The following is a 27,894-nucleotide window of genomic DNA, read 5'->3' as shown; positions in this document are numbered from 1 at the left end:
GGAAACACCCCAAATGTCCATTGATAGATGAATGGATAAACGAAATGTGGTATATCCATATAATGGAATGTTATTCAGCCTTTAAAAGAAATGAAATTCTGATAATGCTACAACATGGATAAACTTGAAAACATTATGCTAAGTGAAGAAGCCAGATACAAAAGGACAAATATTGTATAATTCCGCTTTATACGAGGTACCTAGAATAGGCAAATTCATAGACAGAAAGAAGACTCTGGGGAGTGGGGAATGGAGAATAACTGCACATGTAATTATATAGAGAAGGTCTGAGAATGTAGACATAGACATAGAGTCAAATAAGACTGGATTTAAATTAAGTCCATTTACTAGATGTGTGACATGGGTCAGTTAATTAACTTTTTAAAATCTCAGTTTACTCATCTAAAAAAACAAACCCAGGATCATAGTCACACCAAACTCACAGAGCAATTATGAGGGTTAAATAATATAACATATATAGAGTACTTAGCAAAGAGTTGAGCACCTAATAAGCATTCAATGAATGTTAGCTATTATTAACCTTTGATAAGTTTCTGGCATATAATGCAATAAATTTCTGTTGGAATATATGCAAGTACATCTATACTGATAAAAGGGTAATATTCTAATTAGACCGGGAGACCTTCAGGACGTCCTTCTGGACAAAGCCACAGCGTGGGGCCAAGGCAGAGGTAGTTAGGGGTGAACAGGCCGGCAAGGGAGGGCAGTTGGGGGCAATCAGGCTGGCAGGGAAGGGCCGTTGGGGGAGAGCAGGCCAGCAGAGGGGGGAAGTTGGGGGCAAGCAGGCCAGCATGGGAGGCAGTTGGGGGCAATCAGGCTGGCAGGCAGAGTGGTTAGGGGCGATCAGGCAGGTGAGCAGTTAAGAGCCAGCAGTCCCGGGTTGCAAGAGGGCTGTCCAACTGCTGGCAGTTGGACATCCCCCAAGGGGTCCCAGATTGGCTAGGGTGCAGGCCGGGCTGAGGGATACCCCTCCCCCGTGCATGAATTTGGTGCACCAGGACACTAGTATTTGCTATAAGGATGAAACTGATTGAAGTTTAGTTGGGGGTGGAGAGGAGGGCTTTGGAGTAGATGCATCCAGAAGAACTTATTGGAAAGGCAGCAACAGAACAGAACAGAACCTAGAAATATATTCTGTATATATTTGACAACACGATAGTATGTATATGACAGGTTATTTGTATATCGGTGCTACTTCTGGGATCAGTTCTCCCCTACCAAGAGAAATAATAATTCATGACTTTTTTCCTTTTGGGCACTTTTTATTCCCTTCTTCCTTAAAAAGGGGTGGGAAATCTGGCAGTAAGGGGAAAATTACATAATGTGTATGCCTGTATTTTAAGTTTTACCTCCTTCCATGAAACTTTTAACATATTTAAAGCATTTACTAGATGTGTGACATGGGTCAGTTAACTAACTTTAAAAAAAATCAAGCCTGGCACATTAGATTCTTAATTAACATTTGTCAGGTGATTGAATTTATAAGTGAGCTGACTATGCTCCCCACCTCCACCCATAGAGATGCTCCCTGTGACAATTTTGCAAGAGCTCTATTTTTAAATTATCTAATATTTATATCAAATTCTCTTTTAAAAAGGTTTTGAAGCAGCTTTCAGTGTTACTTATCACACAAAATAAAAATAATTAGGGAATTGGGGGAGTCTGTTTAAGATAAAAGAAATATCAACATATGCCAATAAAGTTTACAGTTTTTAGAGGTGTGTTGCAAAATGGGTTCTGAGCATCATAGCAGCCATCACAAGGAAAGTTAATTACTCAATTCACATTGCCCATATGACTCAAAACACACACTCAACTCAGTTACCAAAAATATAATTTTTTCCTTTGAGTTATTTTAGAATTATATTTTGATGTAATATATGCCTTCACGAATATTATACAGTAAATGAAAGCCAAATTTCATTGGTATATTTTGTATTATAACCCTTGATGTAGTAGCCTCAAGGCCAGGTGGATGAATTCTAAAAAGGACCAAAAGCAATTTTGTCCAGGTCTGAAGCTCTGGTAATTTAGTTTCACTAAATGAAAAAAAAAATCACTTATTCAAAAGAAATGATTGCACAATAATTAGTGTTCCAAAAATATTATAATTAAGTTTGGATAAGTGTTAGGCAGTAGAGACTTCGTGGCTATAATGTCTAACAGGAACCCACAATATCTGTAATATTATCCCTATGCCTTTAAGGAGGATGCCTTTGACATCATTTTATGAAAGTACTAGAACGGTTCAGGTCACATGACTGAGCAGGGAGCCATTTTAGTACCTCAAGTAGGTAGACCATGGAGTACCCCGAGGGACAGCTCTCCCAACTGTTGGAAAGTGATTCAATACCAACAACTTCAATATCAGAAACTATAAGTTTCCAAGATCCCCAAATTGTTGTCGATGCTGGAACTGAAACTGCCGATGATTACAGCACCCAAATTGCGAGTGAACAAGGCACCTCAACTCTTGTCGACCATAGCGCCCAAACTGATGCCTACATCGGCGCCCAAGGTGATGCCCAGGATGCTGCCAGACCTCCTCTGGAAAACTTAATGGAAAGGCAAGGTAAGTGGCTTTATGTTCCACCCCCGCCCAAAAAATATTAAGGATATTTTTGGGAGTTTATTTGAACTGTGTGACCCCCTTGAGGAGAAATTGGTGTAACTTGTGTTCCTGTCCAAATATGTAAAATAATGACTCTGTGGAGGAGAGGTGGCGACTGATATGTTAGAGTAGTTTGGGCAGGATTCTAATTATTTAATGGGTTTGCGTGGTGGCATATTTGTCATCCGGCGAGCAGCAACCAAATGTGCCACCCCTTTTACAAATATCGCTGTGCACTAGTAAAAGCCCTGTGGCCACTCTGAAGGTTGCCCCGTACCAAGAGAATTTGTTCTGAAGCCTTGTTCTTCGAGATCCCAGAGCAGCCTGCGCCCCTTGAGCGTTTTCCCCCAACCCCACCCTCACCCGGGCACGCGACGATCTGGCCGCCACCTCGAGGCCACTGGTCTGTCAGCTCAAGCAGGCGGCCGCGGAGGCGTGGCGAGGTGGGAAGGGGCTATGCACTCTGCTGCTACCTGTCGCTGCACAGTCCACCCGTCGCCTGCCATCGGATTCCATGGCTTGCTTTCCTGGAGCCCATTCACGCCCCCTTCGGAACCGCCAGGGCAGAGAGGGGGGTCTTCCCCCCGCGGCCTTTCGGGTGCCATTGCGAGTCAGAGGAGGAGCAGGTGAGTTGGCCAGGCGGAGGTTTCTGGGGCTGGTTAAAACTGTGTGTCAGTGCACGCAAGGTGCTTCCCTCCCCTGCTAGCCTGGACGGCGAGGCTCGAAGGCTGGAACCTCAAAGTCTATGAGCTGGGCTCTTCCCTTGGAAGCTTTGTGTCCCTGGAATAAGGATGGAGGGTCATTGCCTCCAAACTGCAGCCAGCGGCTATGAACTTGAGAAAATGCAAATTTTGGCTGATGCTGACTTAGGCTGCCTGGAGCATGCTGTCTGGTGCCTTCCACCTAGCTATAATTCTAATTCCAAATCTAATTTCACTGAAGCTAGATGGATCTTGGGGGTGGTGAATGGTGGAGAGAGGTCCCATTAATTTAATTATGTATCAAAGAATGCTTGCCAGAAAAAAGTGGATGCCTTTTCTTAAATACGAAACAACCACAGTTCATTGGTTAAATGCAGGTAACAAATTTTAAAACATATTAAAAACTCATTTCAACCCTGTTTTCCCACCTTCTCTGAATGTTTCCCTTTTTACATTCTTTCTTTCACAAAATAAAGGCGTTGAAATGAACAAAATGTCCTAGTCTTAGTTCTGCTGAGAACTCTAAAACTTCCTACTGATCTGATAAAATCTTGCTTAGCAGCCAGTTCTTCAAATATCTGTATTTCTGCTCCCAATCTTAAGTGTTTATTACTTTTTGTTCTGTTATGCAATGTTCTCAGCCCCAAGATTTTTAATTTAATTTGCTATATTTTAATTAACACCCCCCCTTATTTTACATTGTATGTGTATAACTGTATGAAGCGGGAAGAAAAAAATGATTATCACAAATAAGCAATGTCTCTCTTTCCCTGCCCTTTTCTCGCTCTCATCCTGGCTGCCTGCTTTTCCACTGCTGGCTTCTCTTGTGCTTTCTATGGCTTTCTGATAGTTTCCGAAGTCATACTAAAGGATTGAAATCATAACTGGTGAGTGATTTCACCATAATAGGGTCTCAGACTATGTGATTATTTTTTTTTAAAAAAAGGTTCCAGTGCTTTTAAGTGATACTCAAGTTCAAAACTCAGAGCCCAGTTAATGGTTTTCAGAGAATTAGGAGCTGTACATTAATCTAACTTAAGGTATAAGATTTTATAACTTGATGTATAGTATAATGTTCTTAGAACCTAATAAAACTTCGTCAGGTTTCATATATGTATATTGCTTTCTTTCCACTTTTGAGAAAAGTTTCCTCAGAAGAAATGAGAGCCCTAAAACCCAAAATGCAAGCTACTTAAAATATACCTAAAATAGATGGAAAATAAGATGAAAAATAAAGATTAATTTAGGATTAATTGATTACACTTTACAGAAGGTGTATTTTTTTAATATAAATGGATCTGTCTTAGGATTCTTTTAAATAGCTTTTAGAAGTATTTCAAGTAAGTGGTGGTTCTGAGGCTTATACGAAATAATAGACCTAACACACTCAATGTAGTGTCTACACATAGAATGCACGTAGTAAATGCTAGCAATGAATAAATGAAATTGGATTTTACAGTCTTTCATATTACCTTTCAGGAATGTCTATTCAATGAAGTTAGGTGTACTCATATAGATAGCTTATCCATAAGAACTGGACTTTTTGAAAGGTAGCTCTGAGCTATTTATGCTGGCTTTAGAGCAGGGGTGGGCAAACTTTTTGACTCGAGGGCCACAATGGGTTCTTAAACTGGACCGGAGGGCCGGAACAAAAGCATGGATGGAGTGTTTGTGTGAACTAATATAAATTCAAAGTAAACATCATTACATAAAAGGGTACGGTCTTTTTTTTTTTCATTTCAATAGTTTTATTCATTTCAAACATTTTAACAAGAAGAATGTAAACACTAATTATTATAATTTGAAACTTCAAAAAATGGAGGAATCATAGCACATAACATACCTTATATTGAAGATGGCAAAGGCAAAATAAAATTGCCTAACAAAGGAAAGGTACAAAAGCCTTTCAAATTAAACTTAAATATAATAAAATAATTTAAAACTAAAACAAATAGAAAAGAATAAAATGTGTAAACAGTAAATTAAACATTTTCTTTAGTGCAACTTCCAAATTATGCCCGGGACGTAGATGTAGATGGCAATGTAGACTGGGTTGAAAGGTTTTTGGTCTTTAAAACATCAGCTTCAGTGGGAACAGTGTTGATACTGTGCTCTCCAGGGGCGTGTCTCCCTACATCACCACGATAACGTGTCTACGCATTCCCAGGGTGATGTCGGGGGACGCGTCCGCGGGCATTACAAGGAGCCTCTGGAAGATTGAGAGGTTGTTCCTTCTACTGAATGGGCAGATATAAATCCGCCCACTCAGAAGAAGGAGCTGCGGCCGTGTTTCCCAACGTTGCCATGTTAACACTGCTGCTGGTGAAGGAGCGGTGGGGAGAGCAAGAGAACCCTCCGCTCTTTCGGCTCCGCGGGCCAGCCGGATAGAACAGCCGACGGGGCCGGATCCGGCCCGTGGGCTGTAGTTTGCCCACGGCTGCTCTAGAGTCATAAAAGCTGCCTGCTCTCCTATGGGCTTGTTTAGTTCTTACCAATCGATTATAGTGAATGAAATATTGAAATTTTAGCTCTTATTTCTTTCTAATAATCACAGACAATTTCTGCCAGTGGTTTGGGGGTTGTTTTCTGACTTTGGTTGGCATCCTCCCTGCAGAGGAATGCAGTTTGCTTCACTTACCCTTCACTTACCCCTTCACTTACAATTGGTGAAATTGTAGTCCTTTATCTGAGAGTCTAAAAATATCATTAAAAAGACTAAATCATGTTTTTAAATTTTATTTATTTATTTTTTTATTGTCTAAAGTTTTACATATGTCTCCTTTTCCCCCAATTGACACCCCCCCAGCCATTCCCACCCCAGGCAAGCCCCCACTGCCCCAGTGTCTGTGTCCATAAATCATGTTTTATAACAGCTCTGACTTTATTTGTTATGCTATTTGGATTGATTTTTGAAAATCTTCAAGTATTGTAGGGAAGATAAAGAATTTTTAAAAATAATGAAGTTATTTCAAATAAGGTATTTCAGAATTGTACACACACAACATTCCAGTAAGGATTATGGGCCAGACCTTGTATAATTTAACCAGTACTACCAGAAGTGATCAGCAGAGGGAACAAGAGGAGTTTTCGGTGACTTTCTGTTGGTTTTGTTTTTGTTTTCAGGAACTCAAAAACCAGAGATGAGTAAAAACCAGCATGAACCTCCTTACGAAATTGAGAACCAGTTTATATTGCGTCTGCCTCCGGTAAGAAACCCTTGTATCTCAGAGCAAATATCTTCAGTGCATAAGTATCAGCTCTGCTTGGATTCTGTACCATTTCTACTTAAGGTAGGCTATAAAAACTGAGAACATTTGTTTCCCAGGAATTATGTTCTATATCCCAGTTTGTACTCATTTAGCAGCATTCTTTTGTCCTGTACATACCACCTATCGTGTGGGTTGATTTCCTGGCAAACAGCTGTGACAATGATGGATTCAGTATCAACAGCTCATTGGACAGCCAAGATAAGACTATTCTGAAATCCTTTCTGTCACCTAAAAAGGGCTAGTGAGAAGGACCAGCACTATGTTCTTCAAACTGATCACCATGCAAGGCTGTTGAATCTCCTCTCAACATTGTGTTAGGTTCTTTTCCCCCATTGAGACCTATATTCAAGTATTATTTAGTCTACAAGACTATATTAAGATGGGCTTCAGAAAGTTATTCCCCCCATTAGGGTTAATTAATGTACTCAGTAAACTGCAGCTAAACCTTTCTTTAGCAACTATAACTGAAGGGCAGCAGTGAAAGGCAGGAATATAGAACTAGGAGAAGGCATTTACTGTAGCTACTAAAGTCAACAATGATATTAGAGTTCACCTCATCCTAAATTGACCTGCACAATGCATGGTATCTAATGGTACATGGCATTGTTGCTAATGTTTGGGAGGCTTAACGTGTGTTGTTTTTTTGTTTTTTGTTTTTTTAAGAAAGACTGTCTCTGACATATCTGTTCTATTAGCTGCCAAGTAGACAATCCTTCTAATTTGTCAATTTATCTCCTTTTTAGGAACATGCTGCTACTGTCAGGGAAATTATGCAATCCGGAAGTGTCGCCATAAAAGATAAACTAAAAATTGACTTGTCTTGTAAGTAGTTAATATCCATTCACCATACATTGAACAGTAACTTATTAAGAGATTGCTCTGTGCCAGGTGCACTACTCCATATTAAGGATTTGAAAAGAATAGAAGTGATCTCTGTCTTGATGGACTCTAAGAGAGGCTTAAATCACTCCCATCTCTTCTTTTAAGAGGAAAGGAAGTAGATATTATGCAACTTGAGGTAATTATCAAAATGTGTATAAGAAAGAACTTGGGGGTCAACTGTGGGATTTGCATACTGCTGATGTCTCCTACATACAAGCTTTGGGATTTCTGACTATAACAAATGAATGTACTGTTCTTTGTTTACAAAGGTGACACACCTTTCTCTCTTTTAAACAACATTTATTAGGTTTTATAAATATAGAGAAGCAGAAACTATGCCCTGAAAATCTGTGTGTATGTGCATTTAAACTGTGATTGTCACTTTGACTTTAATTCTAGCTGGATCACCTATTGCAAATCAAAAGCTGCAGAGGGTTTGTTTTTTTAAATTATAGAATGTCCTTTTGTTCAGCTAATTTTACATGACAATACATGGCATTTATTCAATAAAACTTTTATGTTAAAAAGAAAATAAATGCAGATGAGTATATAAAGAAGGAAATATAAAATGGCCCATAAGCCCACACTCTAGTAACTCTATTGACATTTTTAGAAAGGGCAATACAAGTTTGTGGCTAGAAAATTCAAATAAAACAAAAAAGTTCAAAAGGAGGAGCAAAACTCTCTTTCACAGTGCCCCAAAGTCAGTGCCAAAGATAACTAATATTAAACATTTCTCCTTGTATTTCCTTACAGACAAAACTTTTATGCATAATATCATCATTTAAATAATCTCTGTTTTTAAAGTTAATTTACACAAAAAGGATCATGTCAAATATAGTTCTGCATCTTTTTTTTTTCACTTACCATTAGAAGATTATACTTGAATCCTCAAAAGATATCCATATTTGAGACATCTGGGCAGGATTCAGAGTTGTCAGTATATGATGTATATGTATATCCTATATAATAAAAGGTTAATATGCAAATAGACCGACCAGTGGAATGACCGGTCGCTATGATGTGCACTGACCACCAGGGGGCAGACAATGCAGGAGCCGTCCCCTGGTGGTCAGTGCACTCCCACAGAGGGAGCGCCACTCAGCCAGAAGCCGGGCTCATGGCTGGGGAGCACAGTGGTGGTAGCGGGAGCCTCTCCTGCCTCCGCGGCAGTGCTAAGGACCCCTCGGGGGGGATGTCCACATGCCGGCTTAGGAGGGAGCAGGCCTAAGGCAGTAGGTGGACATCCCCCTGGGGGGTCCTGGACTGCAAGAGGGCACAGGCTGGGTTGAGGCCCCCCCTCCCCAGTGCATGAATGTTGTGCACCGGAACTGTAGTATATTAATAATATACATACTTTTTATTTTAAAAAGTTTTTAATCCTCACCTGAGGATATGTTTATTGATTGTAGAGAGAGGAAGGGTGGGGGGGGGAGAGAGAAACATTGATGTGAGAGAGAAACATCAATCAGTTGCCTTCCATACTCGCCCAGACCTGGAATCAAATCGGCAACCTTTTGGTGTATGGGACAATGTTCCAATCAACTGGGCCACCTGGCCAGGGCTACATATTTTTTTCAGTGTTTGATGCTTATATAGAATTTTATATTTGTGAAGCTAACTAGAGGTTATAAATTGAGACTTACTAGCAAGATTCTAGGATCAACCCTTCCTTCACCCAACCCTTTGAAAACATCCATGCATAATGACATGACTGAATGCTTCTTATGGTATCAAAATGAATGGGTTTGAATGAATGGCGTTTGCCTTTCAGGATGAGAATGAAACATTTACTACTTTATCCATATTTGTTCACAGCCATTACTAAGAAAATTCGATACTTTTGATCAAGTGACACAAACTGGGGGAAAATGTATTCCATTTACTCTGCCTTCTTTCCTCTGGGGAGTTACTAAGTGCATATATAATTCTAGCACTATGAGAAATAGTAGATTTCACTGAAAGACTAGTTTATCCCACACATTGTCTCAGTATTCAAACCCTAGGAAGTTTAAGAGTACATTGGGAAGATGTCAACTTTAATCTTTCCTGCTTCTCTTTAGCTGATGGACGTCATGCAACTGTTGAGGTGAAAGATGTCTCACTAACTGCTAAGGTGGTTGACTTGCCTTGCGTTATTGGAAGTCTGAAGACTCTCGACAATAAAATGTTTTATAAAACGGCAGATATTTCCCAAGTATGGATGAGTTTTCTTAATCTCCTAGCTCTCACATCCTTCCAGGAATCCCTTTCTCCATCCTTTTCTCTGTTTCTATTTATTGATTTGAGAGAGAAACATTAATTTGTTGTTCCACATATTTATGCATGCATCCATTGATTGATTCTTGTATGTGCACTGAACAAGGATTGAACCTACAACTTTGGCATATCGGGATGACACTCTACCCAACTGAGCTGCCCAGCCAGGGCCCTTTTCTATTTCTTTCAGTGCTCCTTTACACTTGGTGAATAGCTGCTTGTCATTTCTAATTCCCAGCTCAACTGCACAGAAATACAATGTCATGTTCTGGTTTAGTGTTTTATTCATAACTTTTCACTATTTTATTTTATCCAAGTAGCTTTTAGAGCCCCCTGTTTGCCATTTCTAGTGACTTTAATTATTTGAAATATATGAACATCTGGGATTTTCTTCTGAACTCTCTGATAAAACAGTATGCTTTTAACTGTTGAGATTTACACTGGTTCTTATAATCTCTTCTCTTGATTTTTTGTTTTCTTTCTAAATCAAAATGCTAGGATATATCTGTTTTAAACATATTCCTTCTACAGTGTTAAACACTCAAGCTAAAAAAAATACCCACTCAGAGTCCACATACAGAGTCCACATGCCAAGACACAGAGAGAATGAATCAGAATGTATGTAATACTTGGTTTTCTGGAAATGCCAAGTAACATTGTCCTTACTTCTATGCTCTAGGACTTCTGGTGGTAAGAATGATCATGATTCATTACTAACCCAAGATTTGTGTCCATAGTCAACGTCTTTATTTTTGTTAAATGCAGATGCTTGTGTGCACTGCTGATGGTGGTCTCCACTCTTCTCCGGAAGAACCTGTTACCTCTACTGATCTTAAAGTAATCAAGAAAAAGGAAAAGGGGAGACGGAAAAAATATGTCTGGAAGCATGGCAGTAAGTCACCAGCCCTTTTGCTCATTATGGCTGACTACATTTATCTGTTGACTCCTAATTACTTGTGAACCAGAGACCCATTTTACCACACTTGGGTGTTTGGTTGATTAGGCATCCAGACATTCTTTAAGGAATGAGTCATGTCATGAGCCAGTAGTTTATAACATGACATTTCTCCTTATAAAATTCAGATAGATGTGTGACTACCATCAATACTATATACGTTTCACTATGTTAAATTTATTTTAGTTACTCCACCACTTAAGAATGTCAGAAAGAAAAGGTTCCGCAAAACAACAAAAAAGGTTAGTTTCATGCTATTTCTGTGCCTACTGGGTGGATTGGAAGAGGATTATATGGTGGGGGGAGGGAAAGATAGTTCATTGGGGATTAATTTGTTCATTCATTTATATGTTCAATAAACATTTATTGAGTGTGAGCTAAATGCCAGGCACTGTGTGCTAGCAGTTGGAAATATATAGTGAACAAAAAAACCAACCTGATCCTTGAGGTTATAGGCTAGTCCTTTAAGGATCTGGTTGTGTCTTGAATTTGAAACTTCTGCTAATGCTTTTAGTTTTCAATTACAAGATTTAGTTTTAAAGTGAACCCATGCAGAACCTGAGAATTGGGAATTGTGGTTATATTCCTAACCTTACCTCAGATTTTCAGAAACATGGGCAAGCTACTGGAGTGTTGTAGTTTGGCTTTATTTTTTTTAATTAAACTTCTTTTAATTTTTAAATTATTGTAGAGTTGCGTGCAGTTGTTAGAAAAAAAGGGAGTTACCATGTACCCTTTACCCAGTTTTCCCCATTGTAACTTTTTGCAAAATTATAGTACAATATCACAAAGAGGAAATTGACATTATTGCAATTCACCAATCTTATTTAGATTTCTCCAGTTTTACTTCTACTCCTCTGTGTGTGTGTTTAGTTGTGTGCAGTTTTATACTATATGTATGTTCATGCTTCACCTACACAGTCAAGATAATAAAGAGTTCTGACACCACAAGAATCCCTCATCTAGCCGTTTTATAGTCACACTCACCTCCCACCTACTCTACACCCCTAGTCTCTAACCCCTGGCAATCACTAACATGTTCTATAATTTTGTCATTTTGAGAATGTTATATAAATGGAAACCTACAATATATAACATTTAAGATTGGCATTTTTCCACTTAGCATAGTTTTCTTAATATCTGTGCAAGTTGTTGCATGTATCAATAGTTCGTTCCCTTTTATTGCTGAGTAATTTCATAGTATGAATGTACCACAGTTTGTTTAACTGTTCACCCATTGAAGAACATCTGGGTTGTTTCCAGTTTTTGATTATTATAAGTAAAGCTGTGAGCAGGTTTTTGTGTGAACATGAATATCCGTTACTTGGGGATCAATGACCAGGAGTGCAATTGTTGGGTCATATGGTAGTTGCATGTTTAATTGTATAAGAAACTGCCAGACTGTTTTCCAGAGTGGCTGTACCATTTTACATTCCCACCAGCAATGTATGTGTGAACTACCTTCTCTATATCCTCACCTGCATTAGGGGTTGTCACTATTTTTTATTTTAGCCATCCTGACAGATGTGTAGTTATCTCCTTGTAGTATTAATTTGCATTTCCCTGATAACTAATGATGTTGAACATCTTGTTTGCGTATTTGCCATCTGTTTAATCCACTTTAGTCAAATATCTGTTCATGCCTTTCACCCATTTTCTAAATTGATTTTTTAAATTGTTGAGTTTTGAGAGTTATGATCTAAATATTAGGGTTTTTTGGTCAGATATCTGGTTTGCAATATTTTTCCCAGTTTTTTTTATGAGGTCCAATTTATTGATTTTTTCTCGTTAAAGGTCTTGCTTTTTGTGTCAAGCCAAAAAACTCTTTGTCCAGTCCAGATTCTCAAGATTTTTTTCTATATCTTTTTTTCTAAAAATTTTAGATTTTACATTTAATTCTACAATTTGTTTTGGAGTTAATTTTTATAAAAGGTATAAGGTTTAGTTCAAGGTTATTATTATTATTATTTTTTGCCTTTACATGTCCAATTGCTCCAGCACCATTTGTTAAAAAGCCTATCCTTCCTCTATTGTATTTCTTTTATACCATTGTCAAAAATTGGTTGGGTATATTTGTGTGAGTCTTTTTCTGGGTTCCTTGTTCTGGTCCATTAATCAATGTGTTGATCCTTCCATTGACATCATATGTAGCTATATAATGTCGTAAAATCAAGATGACTGTTCTCACTTTATTTTTCTTTGTCAAGATTGTTTTAACCTTTTAGACAGCCTGTACCTTTCCATATAAATTTTAGAATAAGCCCAGCCAGTGTGGCTCATTTGGTTGAGTGTCATCCCATGCACCAAAGGTTACTGGTTCAATTCCCAGTCAGGGCACATGCCAAGGTTTTGGGCTGGATCCCAGTGGGGGTGGTGTGCAGGAGGAAGCCAATTAATGTTTCTCTCTCATTAATGTTTCTCTCTCTCCCTCTCCCTCTCTCTCTCTCTCTCTCTCTCTCTCTCCCTCTCTCTCTCTCTCTCTCTCTCTCCCCCCTCCCTCCCTCCTTTCCTTCTTATCTCTCTAAAATCAATTTAAAAACATATTTAAAAAGATTACATATTAAATTTTAGAAGAAGTTTGTCTATGTCTATAGAAAAATCTTGTTAGAATTTTGATAAGGAATTGCATCAAACCTATAGATTAATCTGAGGAGACTTTACATCTTTACTAGTCTTTCAATCTGTGAACATAGTTGCCTTTTATATTGTCAGTCTATGCAGGGGTTCTCAAACTTTTTAAACAGGGGGCCAGTTCACTGTCCCTTAGACCGTTGGAGGGCCGGACTATAGTTAAAAAAAAAAACTATGAACAAATTCCTATGCGCACTGCAGGTCCGGGACGAGTTGGCTGCTAAGCAGGACAGGCAGCGGCACCCGGCGGGCCGGATAAATGTCCTCAGCGGGCCGCATGTGGCCCGCGGGCCGTAGTTTGAGGACGCCTGGTCTATAGCATTCATTGAATGCCTACTAAATGTAAACCTAAGTTAAGAATAGTTTTAGAACTCTTTAAGCCTTAGTGAAGTACGACAATCGTACTATAACTTCATTGTTTATTATGTTTTATTTTATAGCTGGTTGATTTCAAACAAGTCAAAGAAGTCAGCTTTACTGAGGTAGAGCAGTCATAATATAACCTTATTGTTTGCCCTTAGTATGTTTTATTTCATAGCTTATTAATTTCAAACAGATAAAAGAAATCATAAAAGTCACTTTCAAGCCTTTCTTCTCACCACTAATCCTCACTCCCACACATACACTGAATTTATTCACTGAAAAATGAATTCATTGTTTAATATCTGATAACTCCTTGAGGAAAAGATATAGTTTGGCCAGTGACCCCTTGTATTCTAATCTGCCTTTTTACTCTGATATTTATTTAAAAAGCCATTTCTTAGAAGTCAGGGTTCACTTTTTAACAGCAGTTTTTTTGCAATCGCTTTCCTCCCTCAAAGTTCTAATTTCTATCTGTGGCATAATGAATCGGTTGCTGTGGAGATGATTATCTAAAACTGGTTTAAGGAAGAACATATAGCTAAGATCCATCTTTTAATAGGAAAATACCTAAATAATAAAGATGTGGGGAAGTGGAATCTGGGAATTTGGATCTTAAACTAAATTACTTCTAAATAACAAATAAGGAATTATAGTTATTTGCCAATGTGGGTCAGGGCAAGTAATTAAAATTGAGGCCTAAGGGTTGCACCTCTGAGACAGGTCTTTAACATAGAGTTGCAGGTTAAAAAGATTAAATGTCTCAAGAAATTTGGGAAAAAGAATAAGCTTAACATACACAAATCTAGAACCTGGTCAAGATTCCTTCGTAGCCCTAGCTTGTTTGGCTCAGTGGGTAGAGTGTCAGCCTGCAGACTGAAGGGTCCGGTTTTTATTCCAGTCAAGGGCACATGCAGGTGTGCAGGAGACAGCCGATCAATGATTCTCTCTCATCATTGATATTCCTATCTCTCCCTCTCCCTTCCTCTCTAAAATCAATAAAAATATATTTAAAAGATTCCTTCATGAATAGCATTACTTAAAGTATAAATTTGGATGGATATCTTAAAGAGGGTTAATTATTTGAATTTGTATATAGGAAAAGGGCTTTCCTGGAAAACACAGGTTGTTAAATGACATTACTAATATTCCTCCCACCCCCCACTTTGGTCCAGTGCACTGACTCTCCCGATTCAGAAAAGGAAGTGAAAAGATTGCTGTGCTCTGATGCTGAAGCTTTCAGTGTCCGTATCCTTTTATATTAAATGAGGGGCCCAGTGCATGAATTCGTGCATCTTGAAAGGAACTGTGGGCCAGGAGGCTGCGGTGGGCACAGGTGCGGGTCTCGGCCCATCCTCCGAGCCCCCACCTGGCCCCTCCCACTGTGGCCCCCAGTCCCTTGTCTGCCAGCAGCCCCGCTCCTGCTGCTGCCACTCCCATGCCCTGAGGGCGCCGGCCCCACTCGCACACGCTGCTGGTGCAAAGCGATTGGATTTGGCGCCAGCAGCGGGTGTGAGTGGGGCCAACGCCGTAAGTAGGTGCAAGCGGCGGCTGCCGCCCCTATTGCCCCTCAGGAGCAGGGGGGAGTGGAGAAGCCTTCAGGGGTGATCAGGGCTGGCAGTTGCCACTTGCACCCGCTGATGGCGCCACGTGATAGGGACCAGTGCCGGGCGCCGGCAGTGGATGGCGGCTCCGGTGCTGGCAGCAGGTGCGAGTGGGGCTGGTGTTGGCAGCAGGTGTAAGCGCCCAGCAAGACCACAGCATATGGGAGCAAAGAATTTTCAGTAACCACCAGAGGCTCGCCCAGATGACAGCGACTGGTGCCCTGCCTTGGTCTGGCACTCCCACTCACCTGCTCCACCATGGCTGCTGCCTGCCATGTTCCATGCTCTGCCGTCTGTTGCTGATGCCTGCCATTTTCTGCACGTGCCCCCTGGTGGTCAGCAAACATCATAGCGACGGGTTGTTCGGTTGTTCTGTCGTTCAGTCTATTTGCATATTAGGGTTTTATATATATAGATAGATATGTTCTGTGTAATCTGTTCCATTCCATATGTACTTGCTGACAAGTCCTCACTTCTGGTACTTATGTGATGATTTTGATGTATAGAACTTAAGATTTTTGGAAATGTTACTTTCTAGCTAGGAACAGTGAATTCATAAAATAAAAATTTATTTACTTGTGTAATTCAATATAATGCACTTCTCCATACTAGGAATCAAGATAGAAAGGCCTAAAGTTGGATTAAAATAAATAGCACTTTCAGCAGAGAGCATTTTCTCTTTCAATGGTGTCTTCTCCTTTCTTTCTGCTTTTCTCCTTGACCGCCCCTTTCAGGATGGGAAGTAATTGCTGAAGGTGAAGCCAAGGAAATTGAAAGTCAAGGCTCCATTCCAAGCTTTGAGATGTCCCCAGGAACAAGTGGCTATAAGCAGGGTGATAGATCACCAGGTATTTTAAAAAAGGCAAAAAACAGGAGCTTCAGAGAGGGTAGGTATTGATGCTATGCAAGAATATTCTCCATAAACTTACAGGCCAATTACAGGCCCTTCTTTCTGTTTATTGGTCACTCAGTACTTTGTGGGTTTTTCATTGCAGTTCTAATTTCTTATCAATCTATGGTATTATAAATTTCTATGGGACCTTAGATTCTCTAAATATCTTGATCATTTAATACATTAATGAATGCTACATTGTTTTATATTTCCTGTCCTTGTTTTTTGAAGGGATTAATCTTCCTACAAGAAAAATTACTTATAAAATTCATTGGTTAGCCCAGCTGGCGTGGCTCTGTCTTGAGCATTGACCTATGAACCAGGAGGTCACGGTTTGATTCCTGGTTAGGCCATATGCCTGGGTTTCAGACTTGATCCCCAGTAGGGGGTGTGCAAGAGGCAGCCAATCAATGAGTCTCTTTCATCATTGATGTTTCTATCTCTCTTCCTGTCTCCTTTCCTCTCTGAAAGCAATAAAAATATTTTTACATTGTACAATGGCAGCTGGAATAGGAGTCACTTGAAAAGTTTGTTAGTTTCACCTTCTTGCTTAAAACCAATAGAGTATCATATGCTTTGGAAGATACTCAGTGATTCTAGCAATAGCAGTGATGATGAGGAGGAAAAGGATGAGGACGACGAGGAGGAGGAGGAGGAAGAAGAGGAAGAGGAGGACGACGATGATGATGATGATGATGAAGAATTTTACTATGATGATGAGAATGAAGAGGCAGAACAGTATTATGAAGAGAATCTGCAAAGGGAGCTACAGGCAAAGTTAATTGAATTTGGCCAGTGTAAGACAAAAGAAGGAATCAGTTCAATAGGTAAGTTAGAAGAAAAAACAAAGGGGTGAGACAGAATGGGTGGCAGTGCCTAAGATTGACTCTAAACATACATTAGTTGCAAGGTTAAGTTTGAAAAGTTATTGCTCAGATGCATAGTGGACTTTTAGTTGATTTGGATTTCAGTCCATTAGTTTAGGCTGTGTTTAGATACATAAAGTTTCTGTCTATCTCTGTTAGTCATGGAAATTCGGAAGCATATTCATTACATGGAGAAAAAGCTCCAAGAGGTTCAGTGTAGAGCACAAAGACAAAAGGATCTCATCAAGAAAGTGGAAAACCTAACACTGAAGGTAAATTCTTGTTGGCTGGTATAAAGATATCTTGGTATCTTACTTTTAAAATCCCATCTTGTGTTTCCACTCATGTTCTCTCTGAGCAGCATTCTTGTTCACTCATGAAGTTAAACAACCTCTTAGAACCCCCTAATAATAGATAGCTCTACTTCCTTTTATCTGAGTAATTTTGATAATCTCATATAAGCATTTTTTGGAAGGGACCAGGAGAGTTGAGATAATAATTTCCAATACTGAGCATTTCCTATGTGAAAGGCACAGAAAGAGCTTAGCATTTTACATGTATCATCTCATTTCATCCTTACATCCCTGAAATATAGGTACTGTTACTATTCCCATTTTATAGATAAGGAATTCAAATTCAAAGTGGTTAAATAACTTTCCAAGGACCACAGAAAGTGGTAGGACATAGGATGAACCCTGTTGTTTGTACTAAAATGTATTCATTGAAGTGAAAGAGAATTAACTAAATTTGTTTTTAAATTTTATTATGCATCCTTGAATAAGAATCAATATCTTGATTTATTTTTATTAATACACATTTCAACTAAAAGAAAATGTATGTTTATGCCATGTTTGCTTTCCTTTTTATAGTGAGGGAAATTCTGAAGCATCTGGAGAACTATATTGAATGACCAAGTGAGATAATAGATGTGAACACTCTTTGAAAGATACAGATATGTGGTATTGTTGTTGCATGCAGTACTAGTTAAGAATAGTAATATTCTGCCCTAGTGCAGGGAAATGGAGGCATTCATTAACACCAAATTCCAAGCCAGCTTTTTAAAAATAGTTCACCACAATCAAAGGATTTGTGCTAACTAGAAAAATGTAACATGAGGCATGTCAAACCTTTATTTCAGGACAAGGAAAAAAATGCTATGTAGGGTATATAAAATCAAATTGATGGTCTTGTAGTTAGGGGGTGTAGTTTTTATACTCTAAATCTTTTAAAAAGAGTGCTCTTTTGTTATGACTGACAGTTTCCTTACTTATAAAATTATTTGCCAAACTGTTTGCCTCTCTTGGTTCGTCTTCTTCTTCTTCTTCTTCTTTTGAGACTCAGCATGCATTATTTACACAATTTGTTTTTCAGAATCATTTACGCTCTGTGCTGGAGCAGCTTGAGTTACAGAAAAAACAAAAAAATGAGCAGGTAAGAAATGTGTTTTCAAATCAATCAGAAAATATTTGATACAAATAATATCCCACCCCAGCCTCAATCTCATTTCTTACTGTTCTTTTTTGTTGTTGTTGTTAATCCTCAGGGAGGATATTTTTTCCATTGATTTTCTAGAGAGTGGGAGGGAGGGAGGGGGAGAGAGAGAGAGAGGAGAGAGAAACATCGATGTGAGAGAGACACATCGATTGGTTGCCTCATGCATGCACCCTGGGGATGGAATCTGCAACTCGAGTATGTGCCCTTGACTGGGAATCAAATCCAAAACCCTTCTTTGGGAGAGCCAACACTCTAATCACTGAACCACACTGGCCAGGGCTCTTTTCTTATTTTTAATCCTCACCTGAGAGTATGCCTTCATTGATTTTAGAGAGGGTGGGAGGGAGGAAGGGTGGGAGGAAGGGAGGAGGAGGAGGAGGAGGAGGAGGAGGAGGAGGAGGGGAGAGAGAGAGAGAGAGAGAGAGAGAGAGAGAGAGAGAGAGAGAGAGAGAAACATCCATGTGAGAGAGAAACATTGGCTGCCTCCTGTACATGCCCCATCTGGGGATTGAACCCAAACTGGGTATGTGTCCTGACCAGAATGAACCCAAGACCCTTTGGTGCATGGAACGACTCTAACCAACTGAGCCACACCAGCCAGGGCTTGGCTGTTCTTTATAGGAACAGTAGTGGTCAAATCTTCTGAATGAGGGTAGCAGGTTGGAATAAGGTTTTTGTGAAAATTCACTCATTCAGCAGATATTAAGTGAAATGTCTATTAAGTGAAATGTTCTGGATGTACACACAGTGTTTTTTAAAATTTTATTCTTCAATTACAGTTTACATTCAATAGTATTTTGTATTAGTTTCAGGTGTACATCATAGTGGTTAGACAATTAAATAATTTACAAAGTGTTCCCCTTGATATTTCCAGTACCCATCTGGCACCATACAGAGTTATTAGAATATTACTGACTACATTCCCTATGCTTTACTTTACATCCCCATGGGTATTTTGTAACTACCAATCTGTACTTCTTAATCCCTTCACCTTTAATAAGATATATATAATAGTTGTCCTCATGGAGCTAACAGTGTAGCAGGGAAGGTTGACAGTAAACAAATTATACAAACTTAAAGGTGCAAATCATACCCTAACTAGTTTGGCTCAGTGGATATAGCACCAGCCTGAGGACTGAAGGGTCCCAGGTTCAATTCTGGTTAAGGGTATGTACCTCAGTTGTAGGCTTGATCCCTGGCCCTGGGTCAGGGCGCATGCTGAAGGCAACCAATCAATGTACCTCTCTCACATTGATGTCTCTCTCTCTCTGTCTCTCCCCATCCCTTCCCCATCACTCTCTCTAAAAAAATCAATGGAAAAAATATCTTTGGGTGAGGATTAACAAAACAAAACAAACAACGAAAAAAGAGGAGGGTGCAAATCGTGAAGAAGTGCTGTGAAGGAAAAAAAGTCAATGGTGCTCTTTGAATAAAGAGAGTCCTGATTTAATTGGGGTGTGTGTGTAATGATCAGCCTTTCTGAGGAAGTTATATTTAGGTTGAGATCTGATGGATAAGTCCAGGCTAAGAGGGGATGAAGAGCTTCTTGGGTGGAACACATGCCAGGTCCTATATTTGGAAAGAACTTAGCTTCTTTGAGGACCTCTGGAGTATTCAAAACAAGGAAGAGAGTGACAACATAAGGTTGGAGAAATAGGCTGATGCCATATTGTCTGGTCCCTTGCAGGCCATGATAATGAGGATGGATTTTAGTCCTAAGTGCAATTAGAAGCCCTTGAAGAGTTTTAAGCAGGAGACTAACATTTAATTTAAAAGATCACTCTGATTCTTACATGGAGAATGTATTATAGGAGGGCAGGACTAGAAGAAGGAGGCCAGTAAGAGGCTGTGTGGTAGTATAATAAGATGATGGTAACTGGACTAAGGTGTTGGCAATGGAGATGGAAAGAAAAAATATATATATAAAATTTTAACTGCCATATAAATGTTTTATAACAGCTTTATTGAGATATAATTCATATACCATACAATTCACCCATTTATTTTATTTATTTTTACCATCACTTTTTTTTAAATGGAACTCAAAACGAATACTTTATAGGAGTCAGATAAAAAGTACTGCTGCTTAGAGGCTTCAAGAAATTGGCATCATGTATAAATACACACTACAGATACACAGATCCCCCTGTATTTAACTCAGTGCTTGATAAGGCCCTTTACCACATAAGTCCTTTGCCCTGCAAACTACATAGAGGAAAATTTTAACTACATAAATGAATTTAAGTATCTGACTATGTTGTAGCATAAAAATGGAGTAAAATTAAACATTATCATTCTCTTGACTGTAAGAGTATACCATCACTTTCTTATTTGGCAGCAGTAGAAATACATCCATGTTATTTTTTTAATTCACCAATTTAAATTGTACAATTCGATGGCTTTTAGTACATTCACAGAATTGTGCAACCATCACCACAATCAATCTTAGAACATTTTCATTATCCTCAAAAGAAACCTGTATCTATTAGCATTCACTTCTCATTTCTTCTGAATCACGCCTATGTTCCACCTCTAAGCAACCACTAATCTATTTCCTACTAGTCTACTTTGCCTATTCTGGCTATTTCATATAAGAAGAAACATATATATTCTTTTATGTCTCATTTATTTCATTTAGCATAATGTTTTGAAAGTTAATGCATGCTGCAGCATGTATCAGTACTTTATTTCATTTTATGGCTGAATAATACTCTATTGTATGGATATACTGTACCACATTTTGTTTATCCATTTATCTATCAATGGACATTTGGGTTGTTTCCACATATTAGCTACCACTAATAATGCTGCTATGAACATTCATATATGGGTGAATACTTTTTTAAAGGTAGAATTGATGGGACTAGGCCAATTACTGGGTGTTGAAGGAGAAGTATTAAGGATGCATGCCAGATAGCTAACTTGAATGACTATTATTTAAAGCCATAAGAGAGTGAGCAGAGTGGAAATATCAGGGCAGTGTGTGATAAGTGAGGGTCAAGTAGCTATATAGAAAATATATGCTGACTCCAGCCCTATACTTTTGAGGGTCACAATTTTAGAGAGATTGGAGGTCATATTATGAGAATAGGCTTAACATGGGACTCTTAAGGTAGAGATGATGCTGTCCCCCATCCGCATCCAACAAGGCCAGGGGAATTCTTATATTCTCTATCTTCCCTTCCCCTCAGCAAATCACTTATCCAAGTACTGCTTATAAACAATCATATGAACGGTTAATGCCAAGATTGCTTTAGCACCCCCTAAACATCTTTGTTTTCATCAATGTAAGTAGTTAGTATTGGGGAGTGCTATTTTCAACATAGAAAGATAGCTGTAAACTTTATTCACCCAGAGCCCTTTATGTTAATTCATTTATTTAATGTAGATTTATTTGGTGCTTATTTAAGCTAGATTCTGCAGAGAACTACAAAATGATTACAACACAGTCTCTGCCTCCAGTGGGGGAGTAATCATGAGAAGGATAGGAATTTAAACGACTGAGAGCTCACTTTTGTCAACTGAGATTAGGGAAGACTTTATGGAGAGGTGGTGTTGGACTGGGGCCTTAAAATGTGGGTAGCATTTTAATAAGGAGATAGAGAAAGGAAGGCATTCTGTATAGAAAGTAGCATGCACAAAATGGCTCATGGGTATTGATGCCAGGCTAAAGAGTTTAGATTTTTGATGTAGGTCATAATGAGCCACCAAAGCTTTTTTTTTTTTTTTTAACCTGGGGAGTAGTAATTCAGGAGGATTTCTCTGCCAGTAATATAGGTGAGAAATTAGAGTGGGGAAAGATTAGAGGAAGATGTAAGAGATAGAAGGAATCAGAACTCAACAACTGATTAGACTTAAAGGACAAAAAGGAGAAGAAAGAGGAATTCAAAGCCTGGGTAACCAGAAAATGGTGTGCCACTAACACAAATGAAGACAACAGGAAGATATTATTGTGGGTGGAGGATGGAGAAGATGATTAGTTGAGTTGGAAGCACTCTAAAATGGTAGAGTGGAGAGTGGCTCATGCATAGAAATGACCACTGAAGCTGTGGGGATAGATGAGTTAGCCAGGTTGACTGCTCAGCAAGATGTCTGAACCTATGGGGAAAGCTACCTTTAGGAGGTGGTGGGGGAAGAAAGAGCCCACAAAAGAGAAAATTGGACCAGTCAGTGGTTGTAATCACGGCCAGCATCTGAGTGAAAAAAGCCTCTAAGTTACTGCAGATGGCAATTATAGTAGTTTCAGTAGATGGTATGCAGCATAGGATCATTTTGCAATGCTCCATTATTTTCATTTCACAGAATGAAAAGCCACATTGGTATGTAGTGAACTAAATTGAATAATATTCAAAAACCATCTTTGTCTCACAGACAGTATATTTCTGAATGTTATTAGTCACTTTGCCATTTCAAGTAAAAAAAAAATTAAATCCTACATCACAAAAGGTTCAGGACTTCTGACTTAGAACGCATTAGGATAAGTAGAACATCACAAGCTCCTGATTGGTCAGGACCCTGAACCAGTTTTCAAGTGTCTCTTAATGTGACAAGAAGCAGCAGCTAAGACCTGGTATAAGACCTACTGTGTTCAATGAGTCAAGAGGCTCTCCCAACTGCCTTACCTTCTGACTCTTTGAATATGGCTACAGTAATCCCATCTCCATTATTCCTACACTGAGCTATGACCTCTGTATACTCTTCCCAGAAGTATAAATTCTTAACAGCAAGCATATTTAATTTTTCAGTATATTCCATTTTAAAGCTTCCTTTTATAAGTTTGTCAAAATAAAGGACAATATCATGGCTGCAGCATTGTGTACGTATTCTTTTTGTTTGTTTGTTAATCCTCACTGGAGGATATATATTTTTTAATTTTTAGAGTGGGTAAAGGGAGGATAGGAGGAAGGAAGGGAGGGAGGGAGGGAGGGAGGGAGGGAGGGAGGGAGGGAGGGAAGGAGGAAGGAAGGAAGAAAGGAAGAAATATCAATGTGAGAGTGACATAATTGGTTGCCTCCTGCATGCACCCAGGGATCCAACCTGCAACCCAGGTACACGCCCTTGAAACCCAGGTATGTGCTCTTGACTTGGAATCAAACCTGCAACCCTTCGGTGCCCAGGTCAACACCCTAACCACTGAGAAACACCAACCAGGGTTCTGTATGCATTCTCTCTTTTTTTGTTTGTTTGTTTGTTTATTAATCCTCACCTGAGTTACAGTATATTTTTCCATTGATTTTTTGAAGAGTGGAAGAGATAGGGAAAGACAGAGAGAAGCATCAATGTGAGAGAAACACATGGATTGGTTGCCTCCTGCATGCGCCCCAACCAGGGCCCAAGCTGGGAGGAGCCTGCAACCAAGGTATGTGCCCTTGACAGAATCAAACCCGGGACCTTTTGGTCTGCAGGCCAACGCTCTACCCACTGAGTGAACCCGGCTAGGGCTGTAGGCATTCTTGACTGTGGCATTGTTCTTTGGAATATCACAAGATTACCATACCATATAAATGTCAAATTACAGTTCTTTTTTTGTTTCATATAAGTAAATTCTAGATCAAGTAGTGGAACTTGATGAAATTTTCATGTTTTTCTGCCTCTCCCTACAGATAATTTCCCTACAGGAAAAACTGAAATTTTTTTCTGGAGAAGTGAGGAGAGCCTTCAGCCTTACACATCCAGATTGAAGACTGCATGAAACTGTGCATGTTTCTGTTTGTTTCATTGCTTTATGTTGAATCATTTGTATTTGTTTCTCTGAGCCTTTTTTTTTTTTTTTGCTAACTATATTTGAAATTTCTAGTAGTGTAGAAATGGAGTGTAGAAAGGGCCAGAATATAAAAAAGTAGTAGACCTAAGGACCCAACTCAACTATGGGACTTTGCTTCTCTTTATGAATTTGAGAATTATTTATATTGCTCTGTTCTATGGTGCCATCAGATGATTCAGTCATGCTTGCCAAAGACAGTCTAACCTTGAAGGCTATGCAGCTGGTTTGCATATGTTTTAGCCTTTTCTTCTGTTTGCTTTATATATTTTCTAAAACATTGAATAAATTGAGTCATTTCTACCAAAGGCTAGGACTGGCTACAGTGAATTTAAGTGCTTACTTCATGGCAGCTAATAGTAGGTTATGTCCTGTCTCTGTTCATGTAATAGGGGCTGCTTTCCTGCTCAGGGATGATTTTTTTTTTAAACTTTATTAGTATTTATTTCATGCTGAATTTATTCCTGGGCCATAAGTTTTGTTTCTTCAGTTTTGTCTGGGATATCTTTTCCTTCTGTGCAACCTCTTCTTCTGGTTTAGGAACAATCTGCTCTTCTTCAGTAAGGAGCATCTCCATGTGGCAGGGAGAGCTCATGTATGAATTAATCCGCCCATGAGCTCTGTAAGTTCTGTGTAGCATCTTTGGAGCTTTGTTCACCTGGATGCTCTTAATGACTAGAGAACCTACATCTAAACCCTTAAGTTCAGCATTACTCTCTGCATTTGTAAGCATGTGCAGCAAAAATTCAGCACACCTTTTGGGCCACCGACCCTGTGTCCAACCCCACTGTTTGGCCTGGACACACCTACAAACACCCCCATTATAACAATGGAATGGCACACATTGCTTCTGTAAACTGGCACCCTTCACGTACTTGGTGGCTTTTCAAATATGCATACCCTTGATGGCCTGGGTAATTTTATGAGAGCTCTTTTTAAAATTTTATTTTTTTCATATATTGTTGATTTCAGAGAGGAAGGGAGAGGAAGAGAGAAATAGAAACATCAATGATGAGAGAGAATCATTGATCGGCTGCCTCCTGGGGATCAGGCCCGCAACCAGGCCATGTGCCCTTGACCGGAATCAAAACCGGGACCCTTCAGTCTGCAGGCCAACGCTCTACCCACTGAGTCAGACCAGCTAGGTCTCATGAGTGCTCTTAAAGTGAAAACAAAGATTTGAACCTCTTGATCTGAATAATTTTGTGAAGTTTTCTGAGTAGGGAACCATTTTCAGAGGTCACCTCAGGCCATTTATGGGAAGAGTCAGGAATGATTTCTTGCCACTACAATCTTTGTTCTGATGTTGTGTTTTTAGGACTGTGTCTGGTTGTTATTTGTTAGCTAAGGGAATAGAGCAGAGATGAAATTCTAAGGGTTCCCCTTATTCTGAGCCTCTTCATCTTAACCCCCATCAGAAAAGGTTAGGAAAGACCAGATACTTGTGATGACTGTGAAGATTCCCTTAAAAACCATGGATGCATATGTTTTTTTAGCTGCATTGTTAAGGTTTTCCACTATGTATTCTTTAAGCAATAAATAAATTCTTCATTTTAAATGGATTGCTGTCACTTTATTAAACCACTTCCAAAAGGAAACTGGAGAGATAAGCAGTTAACTATGATTAGGAAATGTCACAAGATGCTGTCAGTACTGGAGCTCTTTCTAAAGAGCTCTTAGGATAACTCCTAAAGAACTAAGCAAATCATCTCATATTAACCATAGAGCTCCAACATTTTTATTGATTTATGTTTTAGTAGAATGAACATATGATTGAAATCCCAGGTCTACTACTCACCTTGGACATGTTTCTATACCTCTTAGAGCCTCCATTTCCTCATCTGGAAATCAAGGGTGATAATGCTTATTACCAAGAATCAGCTGAAGGTTTTCTGGAAGTAGTCCAGCTAGACCCAGGTCTGGTCCCAATTGATGAAGTTGGAAATGTACTCACAAATTTTCTCTGCCACTTCAGGTGCTCCAATTCCAAATTGGTTAGTAAGCCAAGGGCAGAGAAGGGGAGGTCAATATGTATGGAAGGGCCTATGGAGGAGGGATAAAGACAGAAGGAATGCTGGGGGCTAACTAATGCAGGGAAGAAGTGGAATTAAGGGAGATAGACATGTTAAGGGTAAACTAAATGAAGCCAAGATTAGGTGAGAAGTTATAGGACAGCTTGAAAACCAAAATGATATAAAAACATTACCACCACCCCCCCACAGAAACTTAGAATTTAAAAGATAAGAAGAAAGAGAATGGGGAAAAGGAATTGTCAGAGGCAGAAGGTGGGAGAAGAGGCAGGGTTTGAAAAGAAGATAGGCCTTTTCAGATGAAGGAAGGCAGGGGACTGGAACAGAAACGGATAAAAAGTACCCAGGGCACATGGCTGGAGAGACTGAGGTCAGTGAGGGTGGCACATATGCCACACATGCCATCCAAGGGTGAGAGAGGTAAAAGAGCCCTATCCAGCCTCTGCTTGATACTGCAGCCCAAGAGCAGCCAGAGCGCTGCTGAGAGGCAAGGGGGAAGGGAAAGTAACAGGAGGGGACAAGGTCAAATTCATGTGTCTGCAGTGCCTTTCATTCCTTCTAATACCATATCTCATTGTAACCCTGGGCAACTGCTTTACCATTGCACTCCAGTCCCCCAAGGCTTATTGCCACCCTGACTCTCCACCCCACCCAACATACACACATATGATACCTCACAAAGTTTTATTTTTTTTAAATAGCCTAGTGATTCTGACTTTTGTATATTACAGCCCTGCAGTGGCCAATATGGTATCCACTAGCCACCTGTGGCTTTTGAACACTTATCTAGCCTGAATTGAGATGTGTAGTAAGCAGAAAATATATACGGGGTTTCTGTGGGGGGACTTCTCTGTGCCAATGGCCTAGCAACCTCACACTATCCTCATAGGTCACATAGGCAAGGATCAACTGCAGGCTGCCCTGGGCCTTGGCCAATGCCCTGTAATTCTACAGGAACATGGGAAGATAGGCAGTCTCACAAGGAGCTCCTACAAGATCATTCTCACTCACCTCCTTATCTTGAGGGAGGCTGCCATGAGGCAGTTTCTCATCTGTCTCCTTCATTCTGGTGAGGCATGGGACTTTATGCCTGCCCCCCCAGCACCAAAGGGGACATCTGCAGGCCATAAAACTGCTTAGCTACAGTTTGGAATTGGCTACTCAGCAGCAAGGTGCCCCAGCATCCATGTTACATGTCATAAGGCTCCTTTTGTTTCATTGTTGTCCTGTGGGACAAGAGGTGCAGGGACCTAGTACCATTGCTGTTCTTGCTTTTGCTGTCTCTCTAAGTAATAAATAGTCTGGATCTCTGTGGGTTTCTTATTTCTTTATAAGCCTGTTTCACAATTTCTAATACTTCTTTTTTTTAAAAAAAAGGAATCTAAAATACCGTTAAGAATCATCTTATACTGATTACATGTTGAAATAATAATATTTTAGATATACTGTGTTAAATAAAATATATTAGCCAAATTTGCCTCACCTGTTTATTTTTACTTTTTAATATGGCTGCTAGAAAACATTAAATTGCATATGTGGCTCACATTATATTTCTATT

The 27,894-nt window shown here is 39.4% G+C and overlaps 2 protein-coding genes across 2 annotated transcripts; one reads left to right on the top strand and one right to left on the bottom strand.

Moving 5' to 3' along the window:
- Positions 1 to 6,473: 6,473 nt before the first annotated feature.
- TAF7L (TATA-box binding protein associated factor 7 like) lies at positions 6,474 to 24,611 on the top strand (the record flags this gene model as incomplete). The annotated part of the gene is given in 13 exon segments (XM_080653101.1): positions 6,474 to 6,539; positions 7,346 to 7,424; positions 9,548 to 9,681; positions 10,509 to 10,635; positions 10,885 to 10,940; positions 13,770 to 13,811; positions 14,789 to 14,839; positions 14,841 to 14,937; positions 16,028 to 16,180; positions 16,749 to 17,012; positions 17,211 to 17,323; positions 18,423 to 18,482; positions 24,149 to 24,611. Coding segments are annotated over 13 exon segments (1,320 nt in total). The 3' UTR covers positions 24,227 to 24,611.
- Positions 23,796 to 27,401, bottom strand: LOC308240169 (large ribosomal subunit protein uL22-like; the record flags this gene model as incomplete). Its single annotated transcript, XM_080653100.1, has 3 exons — positions 23,796 to 25,188; positions 27,215 to 27,284; positions 27,348 to 27,401. The coding sequence occupies 3 exons, from the start codon at positions 27,399 to 27,401 to the stop codon at positions 24,749 to 24,751; spliced, it is 564 nt and encodes a 187-aa protein (XP_080509226.1). The 3' UTR covers positions 23,796 to 24,748.
- Between the last annotated feature and the right edge of the window lie 493 nt (positions 27,402 to 27,894).

Source organism: Plecotus auritus (assembly GCF_963455305.1).
Source record: "Plecotus auritus genome assembly, chromosome: X".
In the NCBI taxonomy this organism is placed as follows: domain Eukaryota; kingdom Metazoa; phylum Chordata; class Mammalia; order Chiroptera; family Vespertilionidae; genus Plecotus; species Plecotus auritus.
This window is presented reverse-complemented; position numbering and strand designations above follow the sequence as displayed.